At 37.1% G+C, this 22,492-nt stretch overlaps 2 protein-coding genes across 14 annotated transcripts in view; one reads left to right on the forward strand and one right to left on the reverse strand.

The window, feature by feature from the left end:
* Positions 1–6,074, forward strand: part of PKD2L2 (polycystin 2 like 2, transient receptor potential cation channel) — a 47,688-nt gene extending 41,614 nt beyond the window's left edge. For all 3 annotated transcript variants that reach the window (XM_049649250.1, XM_049649251.1, XM_049649249.1), the window contains 3 exons: positions 1,968–2,080; positions 2,767–2,874; positions 5,965–6,074. In XM_049649250.1, the coding sequence (XP_049505207.1) occupies positions 1,968–2,080; positions 2,767–2,863 (210 nt within the window). In that variant the 3' untranslated portion in view covers positions 2,864–2,874; positions 5,965–6,074. The remainder of the gene's footprint in view (positions 1–1,967; positions 2,081–2,766; positions 2,875–5,964) is intronic.
* The window catches only part of FAM13B (family with sequence similarity 13 member B), an 89,805-nt gene continuing 70,438 nt past the window's right edge, over positions 3,126–22,492 (reverse strand). For 4 of the 11 annotated variants that reach the window (XM_049649238.1, XM_049649237.1, XM_049649243.1 and 1 more), the window contains 10 exons: positions 21,287–21,497; positions 20,048–20,177; positions 19,116–19,215; positions 16,832–17,061; positions 14,459–14,542; positions 14,134–14,229; positions 9,553–9,636; positions 9,302–9,465; positions 8,028–8,129; positions 3,126–6,516 (listed from right to left, as the gene is read on the reverse strand). In XM_049649238.1, the coding sequence (XP_049505195.1) occupies positions 6,393–6,516; positions 8,028–8,129; positions 9,302–9,465; positions 9,553–9,636; positions 14,134–14,229; positions 14,459–14,542; positions 16,832–17,061; positions 19,116–19,215; positions 20,048–20,177; positions 21,287–21,497 (1,325 nt within the window). In that variant the 3' untranslated portion in view covers positions 3,126–6,392. The remainder of the gene's footprint in view (positions 6,517–8,027; positions 8,130–9,301; positions 9,466–9,552; positions 9,637–14,133; positions 14,230–14,458; positions 14,543–16,831; positions 17,062–19,115; positions 19,216–20,047; positions 20,178–21,286; positions 21,498–22,492) is intronic. The other 7 variants (XM_049649245.1, XM_049649241.1, XM_049649239.1 and 4 more) reach the window with 4 other exon arrangements.

Below are 22,492 nucleotides of genomic sequence, written 5' to 3' on the forward strand. Positions count from 1 at the left end.
TGCCCCTATTTTCCACAACATAACTTTTTTTTCCCCTAAAGTTGGGAAAATGTTATTTGGATGCTAAAAAGGAAGTGGGTGGTAGTGAGGACAAAACACAGGAAGGACTCTTCAGAAGCAGAGAAAAATGCAACAAGAATTCGCTGGTATGAGGAGCTTATTTTGGGGTCTGTGGACAGACTGGAGTGCATATATTGATGCAGTAATCCCGAAAAAGGGACTAGGGACTGTTGGGTAAGACTGCAGGGGTCTGGCTGCGAAGCAGCTGGGAGAACATATACCTACAGATGTACTCTGAAATACATTTGCTTTATTAAACAACAAAAGTACAGAAAAGAACAGCTCAGCTTTGGCCAAGTGAAGAACAGAAAACCAGAAAAACTCAGCTGGAGAGGCACAGGGGAAGAGGCAGTGAAGAACAAACTGAGGATTTTAATTAAAACACACACACACACACACACAAGAAAAACCCACCCAAACAAGAGTGAACAGTACTAATACCAAGCCCTCTCAAGTGAATCTGCTGATGCACAGACTGAAAAAACCAGGAAGGGCAAAAGTCCAGTAGGGCTCAACATCACAGCTCTGGACAGTAAACTACACAGTTTAAGATTCTCAATGCTGTGGGAATGCAAACTGGTGCAGCCACTCTGGAAAACAATATGGAGGTTCCTCAAAAAACTAAAAATAGAACTACCCTACCACCCAGCAATTGCACTATGAGGAATTTATCCACGGAATACAGGTGTGCTGTTTCAAAGGGACACATGCACCCACCCCCATGTTTATAGCAGCACTATCCACAATAGCCAAAGTATGGAAAGAGCCCAAATGTCCATTGATGGATGAATGGATAAAGAAGATGTGGCATATATATATATATATATATATATATATATATATATATATATAATGGAATATTACTCAGCAATCAAAAAGAATGAAATCTTGCCATTTGCAACTATGAGGATGGAAATGGAGGGTATTATGCTAAGTGAAATTAGTGAGATAAAGACAAAAATCATATGACTTCACTCATATAAGGACTTTAAAAGACAAAACATATGAACATAAGGGAAGGGAAACAAAAATAATATAAAAACAGGGAGGGGGACAAAACAGAAGAGACTCATAAATATGGAGAACAAACTGAGGGTTACAGGAGGGGTTGTGGGAGGGGAGATGGGCTAAATGGATAAGAGGCACTAAGGAATCCACTCCTGAAATCATTGTTGCACTATATGCTAACTAATTTGGATGCAAATTTTAAAAAATTAAAATTAAAAAAAAAAATCAACTCAAAAAAAAAGTAAAAAAATAAAGTTACCCTGATAAAGAAAACAGAGAAAGACACTAAAAGAAAAAAAATGTACAGACCAACATATTTCATAAATGCAGATGCAAAAATCCTCAACAAAACATTGACAAATTGAATTTAACAATAAAGCACTGTGACCAGTGGGGTGTCTCTCAGGAAGGGAATGTTGAAAATCAATTAATGCAACTTACCATACCAATAGAATAAAAAGGAAAAGAACAAATAATAATTTATGTACATTAAAAAAAAGCATTTCACCTAAGTCAACATTCAGCCATAACAGAAACTCTCAGCAAACTGTAGAAAAGAGATTTTACAAGACTTCATACGGAGTATCTACAAAAAAACAAAAACAAAAACAAAACAAAACAAAACCCAAAAACCTGTCAGCTATAAGCCTACATACTGATGACAGACTGAATGCTTTCTCCCTAAGATCAGCATTAAAGCAAGGACGTCCATTCTCACTATCTCTATTCCATCTTGTACTGGAGGTTTAACCAGTGCAATAAGACAAGAAAAAAAAAAAAATAAAGCCATTTAGATTAAAAAATAAAAAGATTCTCAATGCTGTGATGCTTGGGTACCAAAGACTTAAGATAGAGAAAAATTTAAAGGTGCAGCCTATGCTTGTCCTCTGACTTGACAGGAGATTCAAAGTGCAGAGCAGATGAAAAAGTGGAAAGAGAGGCTTGAGAAAAAGTATTATTCTTCAGAAATTCAAGATGACTACCAGCTTGTCACTCAACAAGAATTTCGAGAGTAAGTATGTGTTCTAACCAGGGCACTCTGGGATATCATGATATGGTGACTGGGGACATGAATTACATTATTTTCCTGAAATCAGAACCTTATTCTGAGATGCCACCCCCTTTTTTTTCATCTTTTTACTCAACTTTGAAATTAACCAGAAAGCACAATACTCCATTTGTTTAAATGTAAGGTGAGAGTGAAACCAACTGCTTTTACTCTTACATCTCCAAATAGGAACTGCCATTTATATTTAAAAAAACTTTTTTTTCAAGTTTATTCATTTTTGAGAGATAGAGACAGAGTGCAAGCAGGGGTGGGGCAGAGAGAGAGGGAGACAAAGAACCCGAAGCAGGTTCTGGGCTCCAAGCCTGCACAGAGCCCTACACAGGGCTTGAACTCACGAACCTGAGATCATGACCTGAGCTGAAGTTGGATGACTGAGCCACCCAGGTGCTCCCCCTTTTAAGTTTTTTAACGGGAACTGCCATTTATATTTAATATGCACAGGAGACCCTGTTCTCCACTATTTTAGAATATAAGATCCATAATTGGCCCTATTAGGCATGTTTTAGAAGCTTAAAGTATTATCTTCCCACCCCAAGTACTTCACAAAAGGCACTAATAACCTGCTGTCTCTCTATGCACGAAGGCATGTTACTGACCCATTCTCTGCTTCCTTCTAAATTATCCTGCAGACTCTTTTTGTATGCCGTGGAGCTGGAGAAAGAATTACACTACATCAGTTTAAAACTAAACCGAGTGATGAGAAGGATTTCAGCTCTACAAAATTAAGACAAGTGCAGGTGAGAATCTGTGATACAATCATTGAGCATTTGTAACAAAGATTTATCCCTGTACTGAATTATTTCCTAAACATGTACCCATTTCAGGTACACTTTAAAAACACTGTACCACCTATCATCAAGCTATCATCAAAGTATAATTACCAAAATGATTTCACCAAAAGATTTCCAGAAATTAAGTACCCCTGAATGGGCCCCACTGTGCAATCCAAACAGCACACTTCCAGAGTATACACACCGGTACACGTAAATGATTTTATAATGAGATTTATTATTAAATTCTAGGAATGTGGAGTTAAAGTATCAAATGCTGCATATAGTTCATGGGGCAGGTCTCTAACTAATAGGTCATAAGCAGTTTTCTCAATGTTACCTAGAGTATAGGAACCGTTAGGTGTTTTCATCATGTACCATGTTATAACTTGTCCTGGCCATAAATAAATTAATAAATACCTATGATTATGGAAAACCATTATATAAGACCCCAAATAAAGTAATCTCACCTCCATTCCTCCCAGTTTGAGGTCATCTAGAAAAAGCTAAAGTGTACAAGAACAAACTTACCAATCATCTACAGAATTTTCACTAATATTTTCAAACTGGAAATTCATCCAAAAAGTTTCTAAAGTAACACATTTAAAGGTTCCTAAGCATTTCCTCAACTACTCTAAAAGCAAAATATACTGTAAAAACAAAGAGCAAGGTAGGAGTATCAGAGTTATGAGAAGTCAACTTAATATATGAGAAATATGAATGAGGGTGCCGCAAAACCCGTCTGAGTGGTTGTAAAGTTGTGTGAGGTAACTCTTCTATATTTTTAGCACGTTACATAAGTCCTCCTGGAAGAGCCATATGTTCTCTTGGCCCAAACAACATCATCTCACCATCATACTCAATTTCCACATTGGTGCTCAAAAGATTTTAAATCTACCCACCTTCCTCAAGCCAGCCATGCACGCTCTTTTCTTAGAAACTATACCTCAAGTATGCTTAATAGAATAATTCATTCCAACAAGAAATGCTGACTGTTCTCTCTGCATCTTCTAGACTTCCACAACGCATTTAACAACATGGCCTTCCCTAGTCTTACCACTCCCCAGAGCTGTAGCCAGCCAAGCGGCTTAGTAACCATGTTGTCCCCCCGTGGTCCCTGAATGAGGTAATTCCAACAAAGCCCAAGAACATTAAGGCAAAGAAACACTTGAGGTCTCGATTTTTTGTTTTTTAACATCTAGTGAAAACAAAAAACATTTACAATGACTTAGAACATTCAAGTTCTTTTATTACAAAAGTCTATACAATGAAGTGCCAGACACAGCAATGCGATTATATTGGTGATCATATATATCTATATATTATTTGTATATAGATATACTGTTTTTACTTGTACCAAAGTAAAACTCATCACAAACTGCCTAGTTCTACCACCTACTGCTCAACTATGACACACAAGTACTGTCACATAGCGTAAGTGCTGCCATGCTACTTTTATCTATTCTACTCGCAGCCAAACATTAACAGTGAATAATCAACACCATGAAGCAGCTGTTAATTCTAAAATGAAACCAGTCAGGCCACTGACTTATAAAAATATGGTACTCATATAGATTTAGCATTATAAAGAAGGAATATATTATTTAAAACATTTAAATAGTGCATATGGACATTTTTGCATGTGGTATATATCAACATTCATATAAAACAATACACAGTGCACATTAAATTAGATGTTTGGATACACTCCTGTCTGGAGACTGAAAGAAATAAATGCACACTGCATGCTGGATTCAAATCAAAGTGATATGATACTTGTTTTGGCATTTTCAATTTCATTTTTCTAGGTATACGTTATGAACAACCTAGGCATACCAAAAGGAAACCACACAAAAAGGGCTGGATTTAGTGCTTTATTCCCCAGTAAAACTACATGTTCACCACCAATGAACATTCCCTCCCCCGGAAAAAGGCATTGCACACAGAGGTGAAATGTGAAACACTAGAAACACTACTTATTACCAAGCTACTTCATGTGCTTACTATGTAATAGTGCTGCAAGTCTGAGGTTCGTGCTTCCCTCACTTTTATTAAAGAATGTTGCAGAGGTCCATTTTTACATGGCACTGTTAATATTAGCTAGTTAAGAAAATCACGCATGAGTCAATGCATGCAAACCATGGGCACAAAGTGAGACACTCATCAATCCAAAAAAGCACCAAGAAAAGAATTAACACTTAGATTAAGCCTGACCAGAATATGCTATTACTACTGTTAGCCCAAATAAAGTCACCATTCTGTGAAAACGATGAGCAGAATGATACCAGAAGAGTACTTGAAGGAAAGCCATGCAAAGCCAAAGAACAAAAAATCAGCTTAGAGTATATGACAAGGGGCATACCACTAGACATCTTTGAACACCACTACACAGCTGCTTTAAATAGCATGTGCTGAGCCAAAGTGGTCCTGTTAGAGGATGTTTTCTTCATGGATTTGGCCAATTAAAAGAGAAAAAAAAAAATGATGTGACCCCCGGAAGGTACATGTAAAAAATGCAGTGGTATAGCCCTTGTTAAGAACAGATTTGATTCACGCATAATGACTCTTTTGCCAACTTAGGCCCATCTGATTGAACACACAAATCTGAGCACCATCAGTGTTCCTACACAGACATGGCTATTTTCTCACATTATCTGGAGGTGGGTGGGAGGAAAAAGTACAGGATCTGATGCAGACAAATCACATCATCACCAGCTGAAAAAGAATAACTGAGGAAACAAACAGTAACTTATGTCCCATAGGCAGCATGTGAAACGATTCAGTTCTGTGTGTGATGTGTGGTGTGTGTGTTCACTATACTAATAAACAAGGTCACTTTTTGGTGTGCCCTCTGTTATCTTCATCCAGGAGCTGTGTGACCACTGAATTGCAAAATTTTGCTAACATATTACCTGTGAGAAACTTTCACTTTGGAAATTAAACAGAAATGTGTTCCACAGTAGGACTTGAAATTTCAGTTTGAGTTTGGTTTTCTAAGAAAACATAAGACATAGTTGCATATGTGCACATTTATAGGCTTTTCTTTCAAATTTTCAGTCATTCTGTAAGAAAAAGGCAACCGAAGAATTCAATGTGAAGATGTTCCTCTCAATTTTCTTCAGTAATTAAAAAAATAATAATAAAAGCAAAGTTGGTAACAACAAAAAGCTTGTATCGCCAAAGTTCTTGAAGTTGAAAGAATAAAGTACTAGTCTTTTGCTAACAGGATGTATCTGTAGTACAAAACAATGAAGAAAACTGATGTTTGCTAAAGGTGAAGAGGACAGTCTGTGGTTAATATGGAACACCACGCTCCCTAGAGAGGGTCTACTTACCCTCCCATCATTCTCTAGTGGCACCACAACCAAGTACAAAGTGATACTTTCTGAGTGCCTGACAAAATGAACTCAAGTACCAGCCAAGTACACACGATGATTGCTTCAGGGAATACAACTGATTTTTATGATGTTTTCAAGGAGTATATTTTATATGGATTTTGAAGAATCTTGTTTGCTGATAAGAACTTCAAGAAGCCTAAGTTTGGCTTTAATTTTCTTGTACTCCCTGTACTCCTCAAGCACTGGAACACGATCCTCCTTCTGGGCATTCCTAGGGAAGAAAATAAAATCTGTAATATTCTGGAGATCATCTGAAAAATAAAGTCCCAGAACTTGTCCTGATGTGAGACACAATGTTACCAAATGTAAATTCAAATAAAAAAACTGTTCTGCAAGAAGACAGATTACTGCACTAATTCCCCGCACCCCATCCCCAAGGAACAATCCTAAAATACTTTTTTTGATGAATTTCTCTACTGACAGATTCAATAATGCTATACTTATCGATGTTCATTGCAGAGAACCAGGCAGAAGCCAAATACTTTAGTAAGACACGCGCTGCTAGACTGTGTCAGGTCTGGAAGTGTATATCAAGTGCTAGAGGATTACAGTCAGTGATTTCATACATTTACTGTACTATGGCTTCAGTGAATTGAGAAGTAAAAGATCTTACCCACAGAAAAAAGCAGTTTTCTCACTTTATATTAATGACCCAATCCAATTCAGTTTAATCTCTAGGTAAAGCATCAAATCATCCGAAGTATAATTACAAAAAAGTTTTCTTCCATTAAGGCAAAGAATAAGAAGGTACTTGAAAAAATGCATTCTTACACTGGTGTTATTTTTAACCATTTTTGCCCACTATATAGAAAATTCTCAAAGTAAACACAGTTTGGAATTTGTAATACAGCTCCTGGCTTGTTAAGACCACCCAGTTACATACATGGAGAAACTTTTCTGAGGTCTGAGATAACATTCATTTCTGTCCATCATCTGAACTAGAATGTATTTTTCTTAAAGAGTTCCACTGAGTCAACTGTGCCCCAGTTATATAAAAACACATGCCATACTGTATTCTAGGAGCCACACTACTGACTGGCACCCTGTTGCACACCCTGAAAATGCGAAGCCTGGAATGGCCCAACATGCAGCCTAAGTAGCCACAGTCTTAGTGTAAGGATCCACACTAGCTGTCACAGGACCCTTTACAAAAGGAAAAACCTTTTGTTTCACAAAAACTGCCAAAAGGGTGAGGATGTAGAATTAAAAAACACAACATAACTGCCACTCAACCAAGCCCCTCTAGAACAACTCTGAAATATTTTATCAGGTATTGTTCCCCTAGCTCTTTTTCTTGCCATTAATAGCAGGACTTCCAAGTAAAAAAGGAATGTTTTCTACTTTTTTTTTCAATGATAACATGCTTATGTGCACAATTTATTTCTATTCCTATATATTCCTTTAATTTACCATATAAGCACTTAAGTTTAAGAAGAAGGAAGACTCGGGGCACCTGGGTGGCTCAGTCGGTTAAGCGTCTGACTTTGGCTTAGGTCATGATCTCATGGTTCGTGAGTTCGAGCCCCACATGGGTCTCTGTGTTGAGCTCAGAGCTTGGAGCCTGCTTCAGATTCTGTGATTCTGTGTCTCCCTCTCTCTCTGCCCCTCCCCCGCTAGTGCTCTGTCTGTCTCTCTCTCTCTCTCAAAAATAAACATTGTAAAATAACTAAAAAAAAAAAAAAAAGGAAGAAGGAAGACTCAATTTTGTGATGTTCAACAAACCTTCCATTCTGTTGATAAAATGCTTCTTCAAATTCCCGTAACGTTTTACGTAGCTTCTTCTTTTCAGCTCTAGCTTTCCAAAGTTGTTCCAGTAATTCAGGCCTAAAATTTAAATGGAAAGAAAACATTATTGAAAGAACATTTTGACTCTTACCAGGGGTTCAAACACTGGCTGCAAACTAAAGCACCTCTACAGCAGTATTTAAAAAAACTTTTTCCCTAGGTAATCTTAAAGTGAAACCAGCGCTACTGTGGAAAACAGTATGGAGACTGCTCAAAAAATTAAAAACAGAAGTTACCATATGATCCAGTAATTCCACTCCTGAGTATTTACCAAAAGAAAACAAAAACCCTAATTTGAAAAGAGATAGGCACCCTTATGTTTATTGCACCATTATTTACAATAGCCAAGATATGGAAGCAATCCAAGTGTCCATCAGTAGAGTAATGGATAAAGAAGATGTGGTGTACATAAACACACACACACACACACACACACACACACACACACACACACAGAAATATTACTTGGCCATAAAAAAGTAGGAGATCTTGCCATTTGCAACAACATGGATGAAACTAATGGGTATATAATGCTAAATGAATTAAGTCAGAGAGATAAAGACAAATACCCTATGATTTTACTTATATGTGGAATCTAAAAAACAAAATGAACAAATAATAGCGGTCTCATCAATACAGAGAACAAACTGGGTGGCTGTGAGGGAGGTAGACAGGTGAGGAGATAGATACGATAGGTGAACGGGATCTGAATGAGGCACAAACTTCCACTTATAAAATAAGTAAGTCACAAAGATGGAAAGTACAGCCCAGGGAATGTAGTCAATAATACTACAATATCATTGTATGGTGACCACACTTGCTGTGGTGAGCACTGAGTAATATATAGAATTGTCAAATCAATATGGTGTACACCAACCTGAAACTAATAGAGCATGTTGGTTATACCTCAATTAAAAAAAAAAAAAAAGTGAAGCCAGGGCTGAAAACCAGTTACACACCATATCAGGGAAAGAAGCTGAGAGAGAACAAACCTAACTCAGCTGATTCCTGTACTCCGTTATGAAGCAAATGCAGGATTTTAGTTTCTTTAATTTTTAAAACACAGTAAGTGATTTATAAATCACACTCTAAAAAGGGTCCATCTCTGAAGCACTACATTAATTCCCTCCAAGTGCTTGTTTACTTAACATTTACACCGGCATGTAAATTTTATTATACAAATAGGTTAAAATCACAAACAGCAAACATACATAGAAGCTGCTCGAGTACTTGACAATCGGAGATCCAGAGCCAGTTTTTCCTGATTTTCTTCAACATCAGATTCAGAGTTTTCCAATGAAGACTGTGCCTGCACAGCAGTTTTCAAGATATCAGTTAGCTCAGAGGACAGAGTAACACCATCTTCTTCTTCTTCCTAAAAAGTTATTGAACAGATAAACAAGCCATGACTCAACTTTTTCCTTAAGAAAGACATCAGAGAATGAATTCTCTTAAGGATTACCTTGATTTCTTCAAAAAAATGGGCAGTTTCTCCTTCTATGATTGGTTGTAACATCTGACCCCTTCGCTTGGTAGATGGAGATCCCTGTAACATACAAATGGTTTACACTTTAAATATTTAAAGCATTCAAGGAAGCTTCATTCACTATGAACAGATATAAAACTTTTATTTTCAAAATCTTAACCACATGAAATAAAATTTTTAGGATTCCTTAGTAAATTTATTTTTGTTTATGTTTTCTTATTACGTATGCACAAGAGTGCTAAATGTTCATTTATGTCTGGATACTCTAAAAGCACTCATTCAATAAATATTTTTTAAAAAAGAAAGTATTACATGCAATTTTATTTGGACCATTTGCCTTTTTAACAATAGCTGTCAATAGCTTTCATTTTCCTTTTTTATGGCTAACTGATATTCCATTATTTGGGTAAAGCACAATTTGTTTATCTATCAGTTGCTGGACATGTGGATTTTTTCCTATATTTTAGCCATTAGGAATGATGCTGTATGAACAATTGTGTACAAGTTTTTGTACAGACATATTTTCAATTCTCTGAGGCATATACCTAGAAGGAGAATTGCTAGGTCAGATGGCAACTCTATGTTTAACCTTTTGAGGAACTGCCAAACTAGTTATAAAAGTAGCTGCACCATTTAACATTCTATCAGCAGTGTGTAAGCACTCCAATTTCTCCACATCCTTGTCCACACGGTTATCTTTTCTCATTAAAGCCATACTAGTGGGTATAAAGTGGTATGTGAATGTGGTTTATTGCATTTCCTAATAACTAATGATGCTGAACATCTTGTCAAGTGCTTAATGTCACTTATAGATCGCTGAAGAAATGTTTATTCAAATCCTTTGTCCACTTTTTAATTGGGTTATTTAACTTTTTATTATTAAACTCTAAGAGTTCTTTATATATTCTGGTAACAGTCCCTTATCAGATACATGATTTACAAACATTTTATCCCATTCCGTTGGTTGCCTTTTCAATTCAAAATGTCCTTTCATGCACGATTTTCTTTTTAATTTTGATGAGGTCCAATTTATTTTACTTTTTTTTTTTTGACAGTGTTTTTGCTGTCATATCCAAGAAAACTGGCCTAATTCAAGATTGCAAAGATTTATTCTTCTATTTCCTATGACTTTTATAGTTTTAGCTCTTACAATTAGGTCAATGAACCATTCTGAGTTAAATTTTGTGTGAGATAAGGGTCTACATTCGTGCTTTTTTTTTTTTTGCATGTGAATACTCAATGGTCTCAAGAACATTTGCTGAAAAAAATTATTCTTTCCTATCAAATTGTCTTGGCTTAACTTTTGGGTTTTTTTAATGAAATTTATTGTCAAATTGGTTTCCATACCACATCCAGTACTCATCCCAAAAAATGCCTCTTCAATACCCATCACCCACCCTCCCCTCCCTCCCACCCCCCATCAACCCTCAGTTTGTTCTCAGTTTTTAAGAGTCTCTTATGCTTTGGCTCTCTCCCACTCTAACCTCTTTTTTTTTTTTTTTCCTTCCCCTCTTCCATGGGTTTCTGTTAAGTTTCTCAGGATCCACATAAGAGTGAAAACATATGGTATCTGTCTTTCTCTGTATGGCTTATTTCACTTAGCATCACACTCTCCAGTTCCATCCACGTTGCTACAAAAGGCCATATTTCGTTCTTTCTCATTGCCATGTAGTACTCCATTATGTATATAAACCACAATTTCTTTATCCATTCATCAGTTGATGGACATTTAGGCTCTTTCCATAATTTGGCTATTGTTGAGAGTGCTGCTATAAACATTGGGGTACAAGTGCCCCTATGCATCAGTACTCCTGTATCCCTTGTGCAAATTCCTAGCAGTGCTATTGCTGGGTCAAAGGGTAGGTCTATTTTTAATTTTCTGAGGAACCTCCACACTGCAAAACTAATGTGTTTCAAACACATAAAATAATCAGCAAGGTCGCAGGATACAAAATTAATGTACAGAAATCAGTTGCATTCTTATACACTAATAATGAAGCAACAGAAAGACAAATAAAGAAAATGATCCCATTCACAACTGTACCAAGAATCCTACAATACCTAGGAATAAACCTAACCAAAGATGTAAAAGATCTGTATGCTGAAAAAGCTTATGAAGGAAACTGAAGAAGATACCAAGAAATGGAAAAAATAATCCATGCTCATGGATTGGAAAAGTAAATATTGTTAAGATGTCAATACTACTCAAAGCAATCTACACATTCAAAGCAATACCAATTAAAATTGCATCAGCATTCTTCTCGAAGCTAGAACAAGCAATCCTAAAATTTGTATGGAACCACAAAAGACCCAGAATAGCCAAAGTAATATTGAAGAAGACCAAAGCAGGAGGCATCACAATCCCAGACTTTACCCTCTACTACAAAGCTGTAAGCATCAAGACAGCATGGTATTGGCACAAAAACAGACACATACACCAATGGAATAGAATAGAGACTCCAGAATTGAACCCACAAAAGTATGGCCAACTCATCTTTGACAAAGCAGGAAAGAATATCCAATGGAAAAAAGACAGTCTCTTTAACACATGGTGCTGGGAGAATTGGACAGCAACATGCAGAAGAATGAAACTAGACCACTTTCTTACACCATTCACAAAAATAAACTCAAAGTGGATGAAAGACCTGAATGTGAGACAGGAAACCATCAAAACCCTAGAGGAGAAGCAGGAAAAAACCTCTCTGACCTCAGCCGCAGCAATTTCTTACTTGATACATCTCCAAAGGCAAGGGAATTAAAAGCAAAAATGAACTACTGGGACCTCATGAAGATAAAAAGCTTCTGCACAGCAAAGGAAACAATCAACAAAACTAAAAGGCAACCGATGGAATGGGAAAGGATATTTGCAAATGACCAATCGGATAAAGGGCTAGTATCCAAAATCTATGAAGAGCTCACCAAACTCCACACCCGAAAAACAAATAATCCAGTGAAGAAATGGGCAGAAAACATGAACAGACACTTCTCTAAAAAAGACATCCATATGGCCAACAGGGACATGAAAAGATGCTCAACATCACTCCTCATCAGGGAAATACAAATCAAAACCACACTGAGATATCACCTCACGCCAGTCAGAGTGGCTAAAATGAGCAAATCAGGAGACTATAGATGCTGGAGAGGATGTGGAGAAACGGGAACCCTCTTGCACTGTTGGTGGGAATGCAAATTGGTGCAGCCGCTCTGGAAAACAGTGTGGAGGTTCCTCAAAAAATTAAAAATACATCTACCCTATGACCCAGCAATAGCACTGCTAGGAATTTACCCAAGGGATACAAGAGTGCTGATGCAGAGGGGCACTTGTACCCCAATGTTTATAGCAGCACTTTCAACAATAGTCAAATTATGGAAAGAGCCTAAATGTCCATCAACTGATGAATGGATAAAGAAGTTGTGGTTTATACATACAATGGAATACTACTTGGCAATGAGAAAGAATGAAATATGGCCTTTTGTAGCAACGTGGATGGAACTGGAGAGTGTTATGCTACGTGAAATAAGTCATACAGAAAAAAATAGATACCATATGTTTTCACTTTTATGTGGATCCTAAGAAACTTAACAGAAGACCATGGGGGAGGGGAAGGGGAAAAAAAGAGAGGGAGGGAAGCAAACCACAAGAGACTCTTAAAAACTGAGAACAAACTGAGGGTTGATGGGGGATGGGAGGGAGGGGAAAGTGTGTGATGGGCATTGAGGAGGGCACCTGTTGGGATGAGTAAGGGGTATTGTAAGAAAACCAATTTGACAATAAATTTCATATTAAAACACACACACGCGCGCGTACGCACGCACGCACGCACATTTAAATTGAAAGAAACTAGGCCAGCGTCTGAAATTTGTTTTTTGTGGGGGACACCTGCTGGCTCATTTGGTTAAGCATTCAACTCTTGATTTCACCTCAGGTCATGGTTGTGAGATGGAGTCCCATGTGAGCCCCATGTTGCATCAGGCTGTGTGCTGGGCATGGACCTGCTTAAGAATCTTTCTTCCTCTCCCTTTGCCCCTCCCCACTTGTACTGGGAAGGGGAAGGGAGCGAGGAAGAGAGGGGGAGAGAGAGGGAGGGAGAGAGAGAGAAAGAGAAGGGAAGAGAAAAGAGAGGGAGGGAGGGAAAGAAAGGAAGAGAGAGAGAGGAAGAGAAGAAGGAAGGAAGGAAGGAAGGAAGGAAGGAAGGAAGGAAGGAAGGAATCGTTTTTTTTAATTCCACAACGTAGCTGACCCTGGGTGTATCACTCCTTAGCCCCAGTTTCATCATGTGTGAAAAGGAGGCTATTATGTGCTACCTGTTCTGACTTGTCAAGATTTAATAACATCTTCTTTTATGATATACATAGAGTGCTTTTACAAGTGCCTGGGAGATGGGAGGTACACACTGATTGTTAATTTCCTATCTTCTAAAAACAGTAACCTCACCTTACATATACAATTCTTGCTACTTTAGCTGTGTATTTCTCCAATATACCACCATAAAAGTATTTTTTAAAGGGTAGGCCTTGGTAAAATGAACTAGATAAAGCTTTGTGTGTTTTACTCACAAGGACAGGAGTGATGCTAGCTCTTGTCAGCATCTGTTTTACAAGTCTGTATCTCTCATAGAGAGGTTTCACAATGTGTCTTTCTTCCCTGGTCACCTAAAGCAAGGAAAATGGCAATTACCTAGTCATCAGAAAATCTGAAGTCCAAAGCATTAAGCAATATGACTTTCACCCAATTTTTAAGAAGTTATTTTAAATAAATAGGCAATCTCATGAATGCAGGAAACAGTGCTCTATGAAACAGCTCTGCAGATGTGGGCCACAAAGGAGATTCGGGATCTTTTTTAAGATGGAAAATCAAATGTTTTTAGCAAGAGACACTTACCGGCCTTCCATGTTGACTTTCATAGTAAAGAAGACTTTTCTGGAGAGAAGTTTTCTCTTCTATCAAGTGATCTTTTGTCATTTTCTACAATTTAAAAGAAAAAAAAAAAAAAAAAAAACCACTCTCACTGGCATCATCATGATTTTCATCATCCCCACAACGTAAATAACTAGGGTAAAAGGGCAGCCAATCACCACTCCAGCCTAGAATAATACAGTCTTTCCTGGGGCACCTGGCTGGTTCAGTCTGTTAGTATGCAACTCCTGATCTTGGGGTTGTGAGTCTGAGCCCCATGATGGATATAAAGATTACTTAAAAAAATTTTTTTTTAAAAAGAATGCAGCCTTTCCTTACAGATTTGCAGACATTTTTCGAATGTGGTCTTCTAATAAGGAGGTACCAACCCTCTTTGGTGGCTTATTTATATTTTACCTAAATAAATTATGAATACTGGCTTAGTGACCTTGGGTAAGTTAAATTCTTTTTGTCCAATATTCTAATCTATAAAGTAGGGATACTAGACCCTACCTCATAGGGCTTTACTGAGGACTAAATGAGTTAATATGTTACAAAGGCATTTATAATAGTGCCTACCTACCACACAACAGGCACACACAAATGCCTATTGTTTAATTTTGCAGTCTTCTATTAGCATTATAACTATAATTTCATATATACACATAAAACACACACACACAATAGCACAGATTTAATAATCTAGCATTTCTACTAAACTATTAAGAAAATCTGGCAGCAGTATAGTAGATAAATCTTGAAAAAGTGAAACACTGCCAATTTGTGACCTAGACTTTTACTATATAAGCTCAGTTTCCCTTCCTATATAACGCTTTCTTTACATGCAATACTCATCTCCTATCTTTCAGTACTCTAAACTGTAACGGAGGAAAGACATCCCAAATTTATTTGCCCATAGAACCTTCCCACTTTGTTCCACAGGACCACCTTTTAACATCCCAACAAACCGATGTTCCACTGAACAGCCTTTTGAACACCAGACCAAATAGACTCTCTACTTACTCCCAGGGTGAGACAATCTATGTTTCTCACCAGAGTGGAAGAGAGGTAAAATTAAAAAAAAAAAAAAAAAAATTCACTGGATAATATCTTCCTATAACTACTACATTAGATTATATACATCCAGTAGAGGACAGCTATGGATAGCCTATAAAACACTGTGATTTCAACCTCAAGCCAGCACCTTAAACCTAAGACAATGAATTCAAATTACGATGATCCAATCAAAATCATCTCTAGAGACTCTTAAAAACTGAGAACAAACTGAGGGTTGATGGCGGGTTGGAGGGAGGGGAGGGTAGGTGATGGGTACTGAAGAGGGCATCTTTTGGGATGAGCACTGGGTGTTGTATGGAAACCAATTTGACCATAAATTTCATATATTAAAAAAAAAAAAATCATCTCTAGAAAACTGGATGGAGAGAGGAGACAGGAGGTTGGCTGATCTAACACAAAACTGAAAAATACGAAAAGTGGAGGGAGGGAAGTGATTAAAAATGCTAATCTAGCCCTGTTCAAGGGAGACAAACACTTCCAATATTTCGATTTTGAGAAAGGTGTACTCTGTTGTCAAGCTAGGGATGAGCATCAGGATCAGGGCTCATCACGGCCTACACAAAAGTTCACCTGAGACCAACTCTGTATTCTCTCAGCAAATCTCATTTGATAAACAATTTGGGTTGCCAAATGCTCTGACCAGGACTGTCCTAGGAATGGGCTTTATTGAGTTACAGTTCTTCGAAAAAACTCTTTTATTTAATCCTCACAACCATATTGTGTTAGCACTTTAAAGGACATAATCATATCCATGTGAGTCATAGGACTGTTGAAAGGACAAAGGGGCAAAATGGAAATAACACAATGAGTCAGGGCCTGCAAAAGCTAAGAACTCAATACAAGTAACTATTAAGACACAAGGCTAAGACTCAAGCTCAGTTATGTTTACACTCTTTATACACTCATCTTGCCAAGTGTCTCCAATATAAATAAACAGATCAGCATTCTCGTTTCTTTAGTTTTACTTTTTTTTTTTTTTAAGCTCTTATTCCCGAGTAGTCTCTTCACCCAATGTAGGGCTCAAACTCACTCCCAAGCCCCTGACAGAGTCGCATGCTTTACCAACCAAGCCAGCCAAGTGCCCCTTAGTTTTACTACTGTGACTCAGTCCCAGAATGACTGGACACTTAGGGTGTGGAGATAAAAACATGTTTATCTGCAAACTTGGGGAGCATCCTCAAACCAGTAAGACCACCTACACAATTCTATGCCACTGGGGTAATTATTTTGTTTCAGGGACTCTAAAGGCTAGTCTGGGCAAAAAGCATAGGTCAAGATTACTTTGATATCTTCTGGAAGACACCTCTCAACACGTTTTTCTTTCAGTCTTTTCAGAATAAGTTCAAGTGTTGCTTCCTTAGATGGCTTCTTCTCCTTCTGAATAACCCTGGATTCATCTTCATTCTCTTCATCTTCATGGTCTAGAGAAGAGCCAAAGCTTTTTGGAAGAGTGTTACTACGTGGGCGTGTCTGAGGTACAAATTCTCCATCAGAGCTTTTGTGTTTTGCATCTACATTTTAGAACCAAGACCACAGGTTAGTAATATTGACTTTGTTAAAGATGCAAAAGAATAAGCATGATATACAACAGGAGAGTAGACATTAACAGCACACAGGCTCAGATATTTCAAGGTTAAATGAAATATTTAAATTCTACAGATAGCAAGCTATACCATTCATTCTTTCAGCCATTATTCATAGAAAACCTACCATAAAGAAAGATTCTCTAATAAGCACTGGTGATACAGTAATAAACAAAGAGACATGGTCCCTGTTTTCATGGAGCATATATTCAAGGAAGTAAAAACAAAAAACAAGTAATCAGATTCATAAAATAATTTCAAAGAGTGCTAAGTGCTATAAAGAGAACAGGGGACTGCCATTTGCAACTACGTGGATGGAACTGAAGGGTATTATGCTAAGTGAAATTAGTCAGAGAAAGACAAATATACGACTTCACTCATGAGGACTTTAAAATACAAAACAGATGAACATAAGGGAAGGGAAGCAAAAATAATACAAAAACAGGGAGGTGGACAAAGCATAAGAGACTCTTAAATATGGAGAACAAACAGAGTGTTACTGGAGGGGTTGTGGGACGGGGATGGGCTAAATGGGTAAGGGGCATTAAGGAATCTACTCCTGAAATCATTGTTGCACTATATGCTAACTAACTCAGATAGATGTACATTTAAAAAAATAAATTAAAAAAAAAAAAAAAAAAGAAGAGAACAGGGGATGACATCACAGTGCCAAAAGGAACGTGGTTTGGGGGAAGAGCGACTACATTGAATGGACTGACAAAAAAGGACTTTCTGAGATGGTGACATCCTAAATGAACATGGAAGAAGCAGCAGCTAACCTAGCATAGAAGATTTGGGGGAAGAGCATTCCTCCCCAACTGAGGCAACAGCCAATGCACAGGCCCTGAAGCATGGCATGTTTAAGGAACAGAAAATGAGAGTAGAATATGATAAAATGGCCTAAGGGCACAATAGGCAAGGTCTTGAAAGCCATGGTAAAGGGTTTATTCTAATTGAAGAGGGAAGCCCCACTGAGGCCTCTGAAGATAAGTAACAGTTTTAAAAGATAATTCTGGCTGCTATGCAGAGAATGAACCGTAAGACAACATAAGTTGAAGAAAATTGGAAAATTAGTTAAGAGACTAATGCTGGTCAATTTAATACACTTATCAGTAACACACTCAAGGTAATGATTTTCACTGGTGGTTGGAAACTAGCATTAAACAAGGAAATACTTAATAGAATTGTACGGGAAAATTCTAAAGAGGTAAGAGAACTTATTTTAACCACAGGGGTGTAAACTCAATGACCACAGGGACACTGTCTTATCCACTACTATAGGCTCAGATGTCTACAAGATTTGGTACTTAAAGATAATAAAAATTCTGCTGAATAAATTCAAATGAATACACCAAAATGTAATGCTCCAGATTATAAACCCATACTTGGTACAGATAATTTTTTAAGGATTAACAATTACCAAAAAGCATGCTGACTAAGCACCCACAAAGTAAATACAACTTAGCAACTACTGTACTGGGCCAAACCAACCCACTAACAAAGACTTAGTTTTAAATTAAAGACAATTTTTAGTCTCTGTAGTATAAACAGTTCATTATGATAGTCTTTGATTAAATAACCACCAACAATTCTTAATGAAATACCTACCAAATCCAAAACTGTTTAATATTTGAAATGTATTTCAGATAAATTTCATAACATCACCTATGAACATATACTCTATAGCCCCTTTCAAAACACTATTACTAACAGAAACACAAGAAAGACATCTGGAAGAATACAGAACTACAACTTTGACCGTAACTAAGAGAAGAACAAAATGAAGCTTTTATTTTTGCCAGTGTCTCAGATTTTAAATTATCAAAAATTATAACCATAATTCTCATAGAATATAACTCTCATTAATTCATGCCATAGAATTATTAGTTCATGTAATTTTCATGTAATGAGAATACTAAAATAGTGAGAATAAAACATACTACTTAAATGCAAATATATTGTAAAAATGATGTGTTTTCTACCTTTAATTTGCTTCCGCAGTTTAGTAAGCTCTGTCATCCATTTTAATACCTTTGGATTGGCCGCAATATCACTGTAGGAGGGCTGAAAAATTAAGGAACACTGACCCCTCTGTGGTAAGCAATAATTGTTCATTTATGCCCAAATAATATTTTACAGTTCCTACAGCAGAGATTTCGCCCAGTCCTTGCTTCATCTTTCCTTATTTAATGTAGACAGAATGGGATATCAAGTAAAGCTCTCTCACAGGAGGGTGTAGCAACTGACAAAAGCCACATTTGAAAATGTCTTCTGACTCCAAGTATAGGATTCTTTTCACTTCACACGCTCTAATTAAATATCTCTCCCCTATCCCTCTCACTCCCGAACTTTCCCCCTGCTCCCCTTGCTACTTGTGGGTTTTGAGGAAGCAGAAATAGCATTAATGTGGTTTGTTAATGTAAAGTATTTCCTTTAAAAATTATACAAGCTTGGGGCGCCTAGGTGCCAAAGTTGGTTAAGCGTACAACTCTTGATCTCGGCTCAGGTCATGGTCTCACAGTTTGTGAGTTCGAGCCTTGCGTCAGCCTCTGCGCTGATGGTGCAGAGTCTGCTTGGGATTCTGTCTCTCCTTCTCTCTGCCCCTCCCCAGCTTGTGCTCTCTCTCTCAAAATAAATTTAAAAAACTTAAGAAAAATGTTTTTAATAAAGTAATTTTCCATTAAAAAAATTATACAATCTTTTTCACCAATGGAAATCTAAAAATACAATGGTAAGAATACTGGCCTGGAAATGAGGCGGCTAAGGATCTATATAATCTCAGTTCTACATGATCAGTATTTCTCTGTACATCTCAACTTCGCTATCTAAGGAAAGAGATGGACTAATGCTCGCCAAAGAACTTCCTCCCAGTTCCAATAGTTCTACCAAACCCTGAACAATGCTACAAATTTACCTTGTTATTTCTTTCCCTTTCAAACTGTTCCTCAAATTGTCTAATTTTTTTCTGAAGTTTCTTGACCAATTGATATGGTGTTCTATCTTCTCTTTTTTCATCTTTTGAACTGAAGGATGATCTTCGAATCCTGAATTAAAACAAGAGGCAGATACTGTTAGTTCAAGTTATTATAGACGGTAGCTAGGGTTCTCGTGGGGTTCATGTCAATGTACAAAAATATCAAATTACTATGAGATGTACACCTGAAACTAAGAGATTTTTTTTTCATTTTATTTTTAAGTAATTTCTATACCCAATGTGGGGGTCAAACCTACAACCCTGAGATCAAGCATGCTCTACTGACTGAGCCAGCTAGGTACCCCTGAAACTAAGAGAATATTAATACTGTATGTCAATTTTATTTCAATAAAAAATAAAGAGGGGAGCCTGGATGGCTCAGTCAGTTAAGCATCTGACTCTTGATTTCGGCTCAGGTCACGATCTCATGGTTCATGAGATCGAGCCACAAACTGGGCTCTACACTAACAGGGATTCTCTTTCCTCCTCTCTCTCTCTCTGCCCCTCCCCCGCTCACGCTCACTCACTCTCTGTCAAAATAAATGACTAAATTTAAAAAATAAAAAAAGAATATTAAAACAAAAATAAAGAAGCTACCCAGTTGAAAATTGTTACCAACACTGTATCTCTTATTATTCTGATATAACATAATGCCATTTCCAAGAAGCAAATCTTTAAAGTAACATTAAAGAACAGGTAGTAAAAAAAAAACACCTTTCACAATAGTGTTACAGACCACAACAGCAGGTAATGCAAGCAGTGTTGAAAACAATTTGTAATCACTCAAAAGGCCGAAAAGAAGCAAAGGTGCCTAGCAGCTCAGAGTTCTTTTTGTGTTCAAACTGCAAAGGAAAGGTTTTGACATTCAGAATCAATTTAGTTTTGACAATAAAAACATTAGGGACTGATGAGCTCCACTTGCTGCTTCCCTTCCAGAGTTTTTTATTTCAGTCATAAGTGAACAAATGAGTATGTACACTGTGAGGAAATGTCTATTAGAGAGCGAACCCTCAATGAACTCAGAATTTAGGGGAAGGGGCCCTTCCCAAAAATTACAAGAGTGTTTTTCATGATACAGGGGGAAAGGCTGTGAACAGCTAAGTCTAGAGGATCAAATCTCTCAAAGGACCTGGTGACATAAAAGGAATGACCTCTCATAAGTACATAAAAATAATGCACCTAGTAAAAGAAAGTGCCTTAGATGAGGAATCCAGTGTTTCTGGGTCATGAAGGAAACGCTGGCTTTGACCAAAATCTAAACTACGGTGCGATAATACTGGGGGACAGTCCTCTTCCAGGGGGTGATGATTCATTCTTCCAGCTTGTGGAGAGAGCTGAGCTTCTCCAGAGTCAGAGTCTTCCTGCCAAGACTTAAAAGCAGGAAATGGCTCTGTAAAACAAACACAAAGAATAGTACCATGGGTCTCTTGGCTCCACATGGAAAAAAGTCACACAATTATCAACTATGTTGTCTTTAAATCATATTATGCAGTGGTTCGTATAATATTTATTGTATACTTTTTTTAAAAAACAAGGGATACAGGATCTTCATAAAGCCTATTATAGTGTATAATTTTCTAAGTTTCATTTTTCTTGTTTAGCTCAAGAGTTCTATTTTCATAGAAGGAATTACACCTTAAATTTCTGAACCCAGTCACAAAGCAAGAAAAAACACTGTCAAGCTCTTTAAAGTTATATTAGTTATTATTTTTCAAGTGCTGTTTTACAAACAGTAAACACTCAATAGCCCTCAATAATAGCTGCCAGGTGAATAAACTATGCCTCACTGTCAAGTGGCTATGTTAAAAGTAGAAGCCATTCCCCATACTATTTACAACACTCATCAAACGGAGCTCTCTGACCCCAAAAGAATTCTTAACATTTCCAAATGAGGAGCTAACTAACCTGACAGCACCTGGCCACTGGCATTAAATTTTGGTTATGGTCTATTACAGGATTCCTATGTTTAATATGTATCCTAATAATTAAAACCCAACAGTATTACTGACAAAATTTATCAGCATTAATCCTTAAGCACATTTATCTTAGTGGAGTTATCCCGTCTGTCATCAAATGAAACCACATTGATATATTTGATGTCTGTGCACACATAAGGTTTGATTACATACAGAACACGTACAGATAAACATACAATCCACAAATATACTCCAAATACAAAAATATAAGTGCCACTGAAGTCCAGAAGGGAGAAAAACTTTTCCATCTACACATTAATTTTATTTATAACTACAATTTAAAATCCTGATGTATGGCCATTAACAATAGCAAAAATGAGTTTTTAAGTATTTTTGGATGCAAAGATGGCTTGACAGTGTCAAAAATCAATGCTGTTCTTTTCTTTTTCTTCACACAAGTGAATAAAAT

The sequence above is a fragment of the Panthera uncia genome (assembly GCF_023721935.1).
Source record: "Panthera uncia isolate 11264 chromosome A1 unlocalized genomic scaffold, Puncia_PCG_1.0 HiC_scaffold_17, whole genome shotgun sequence".
Classification (NCBI taxonomy): Eukaryota; Metazoa; Chordata; class Mammalia; order Carnivora; family Felidae; genus Panthera; species Panthera uncia.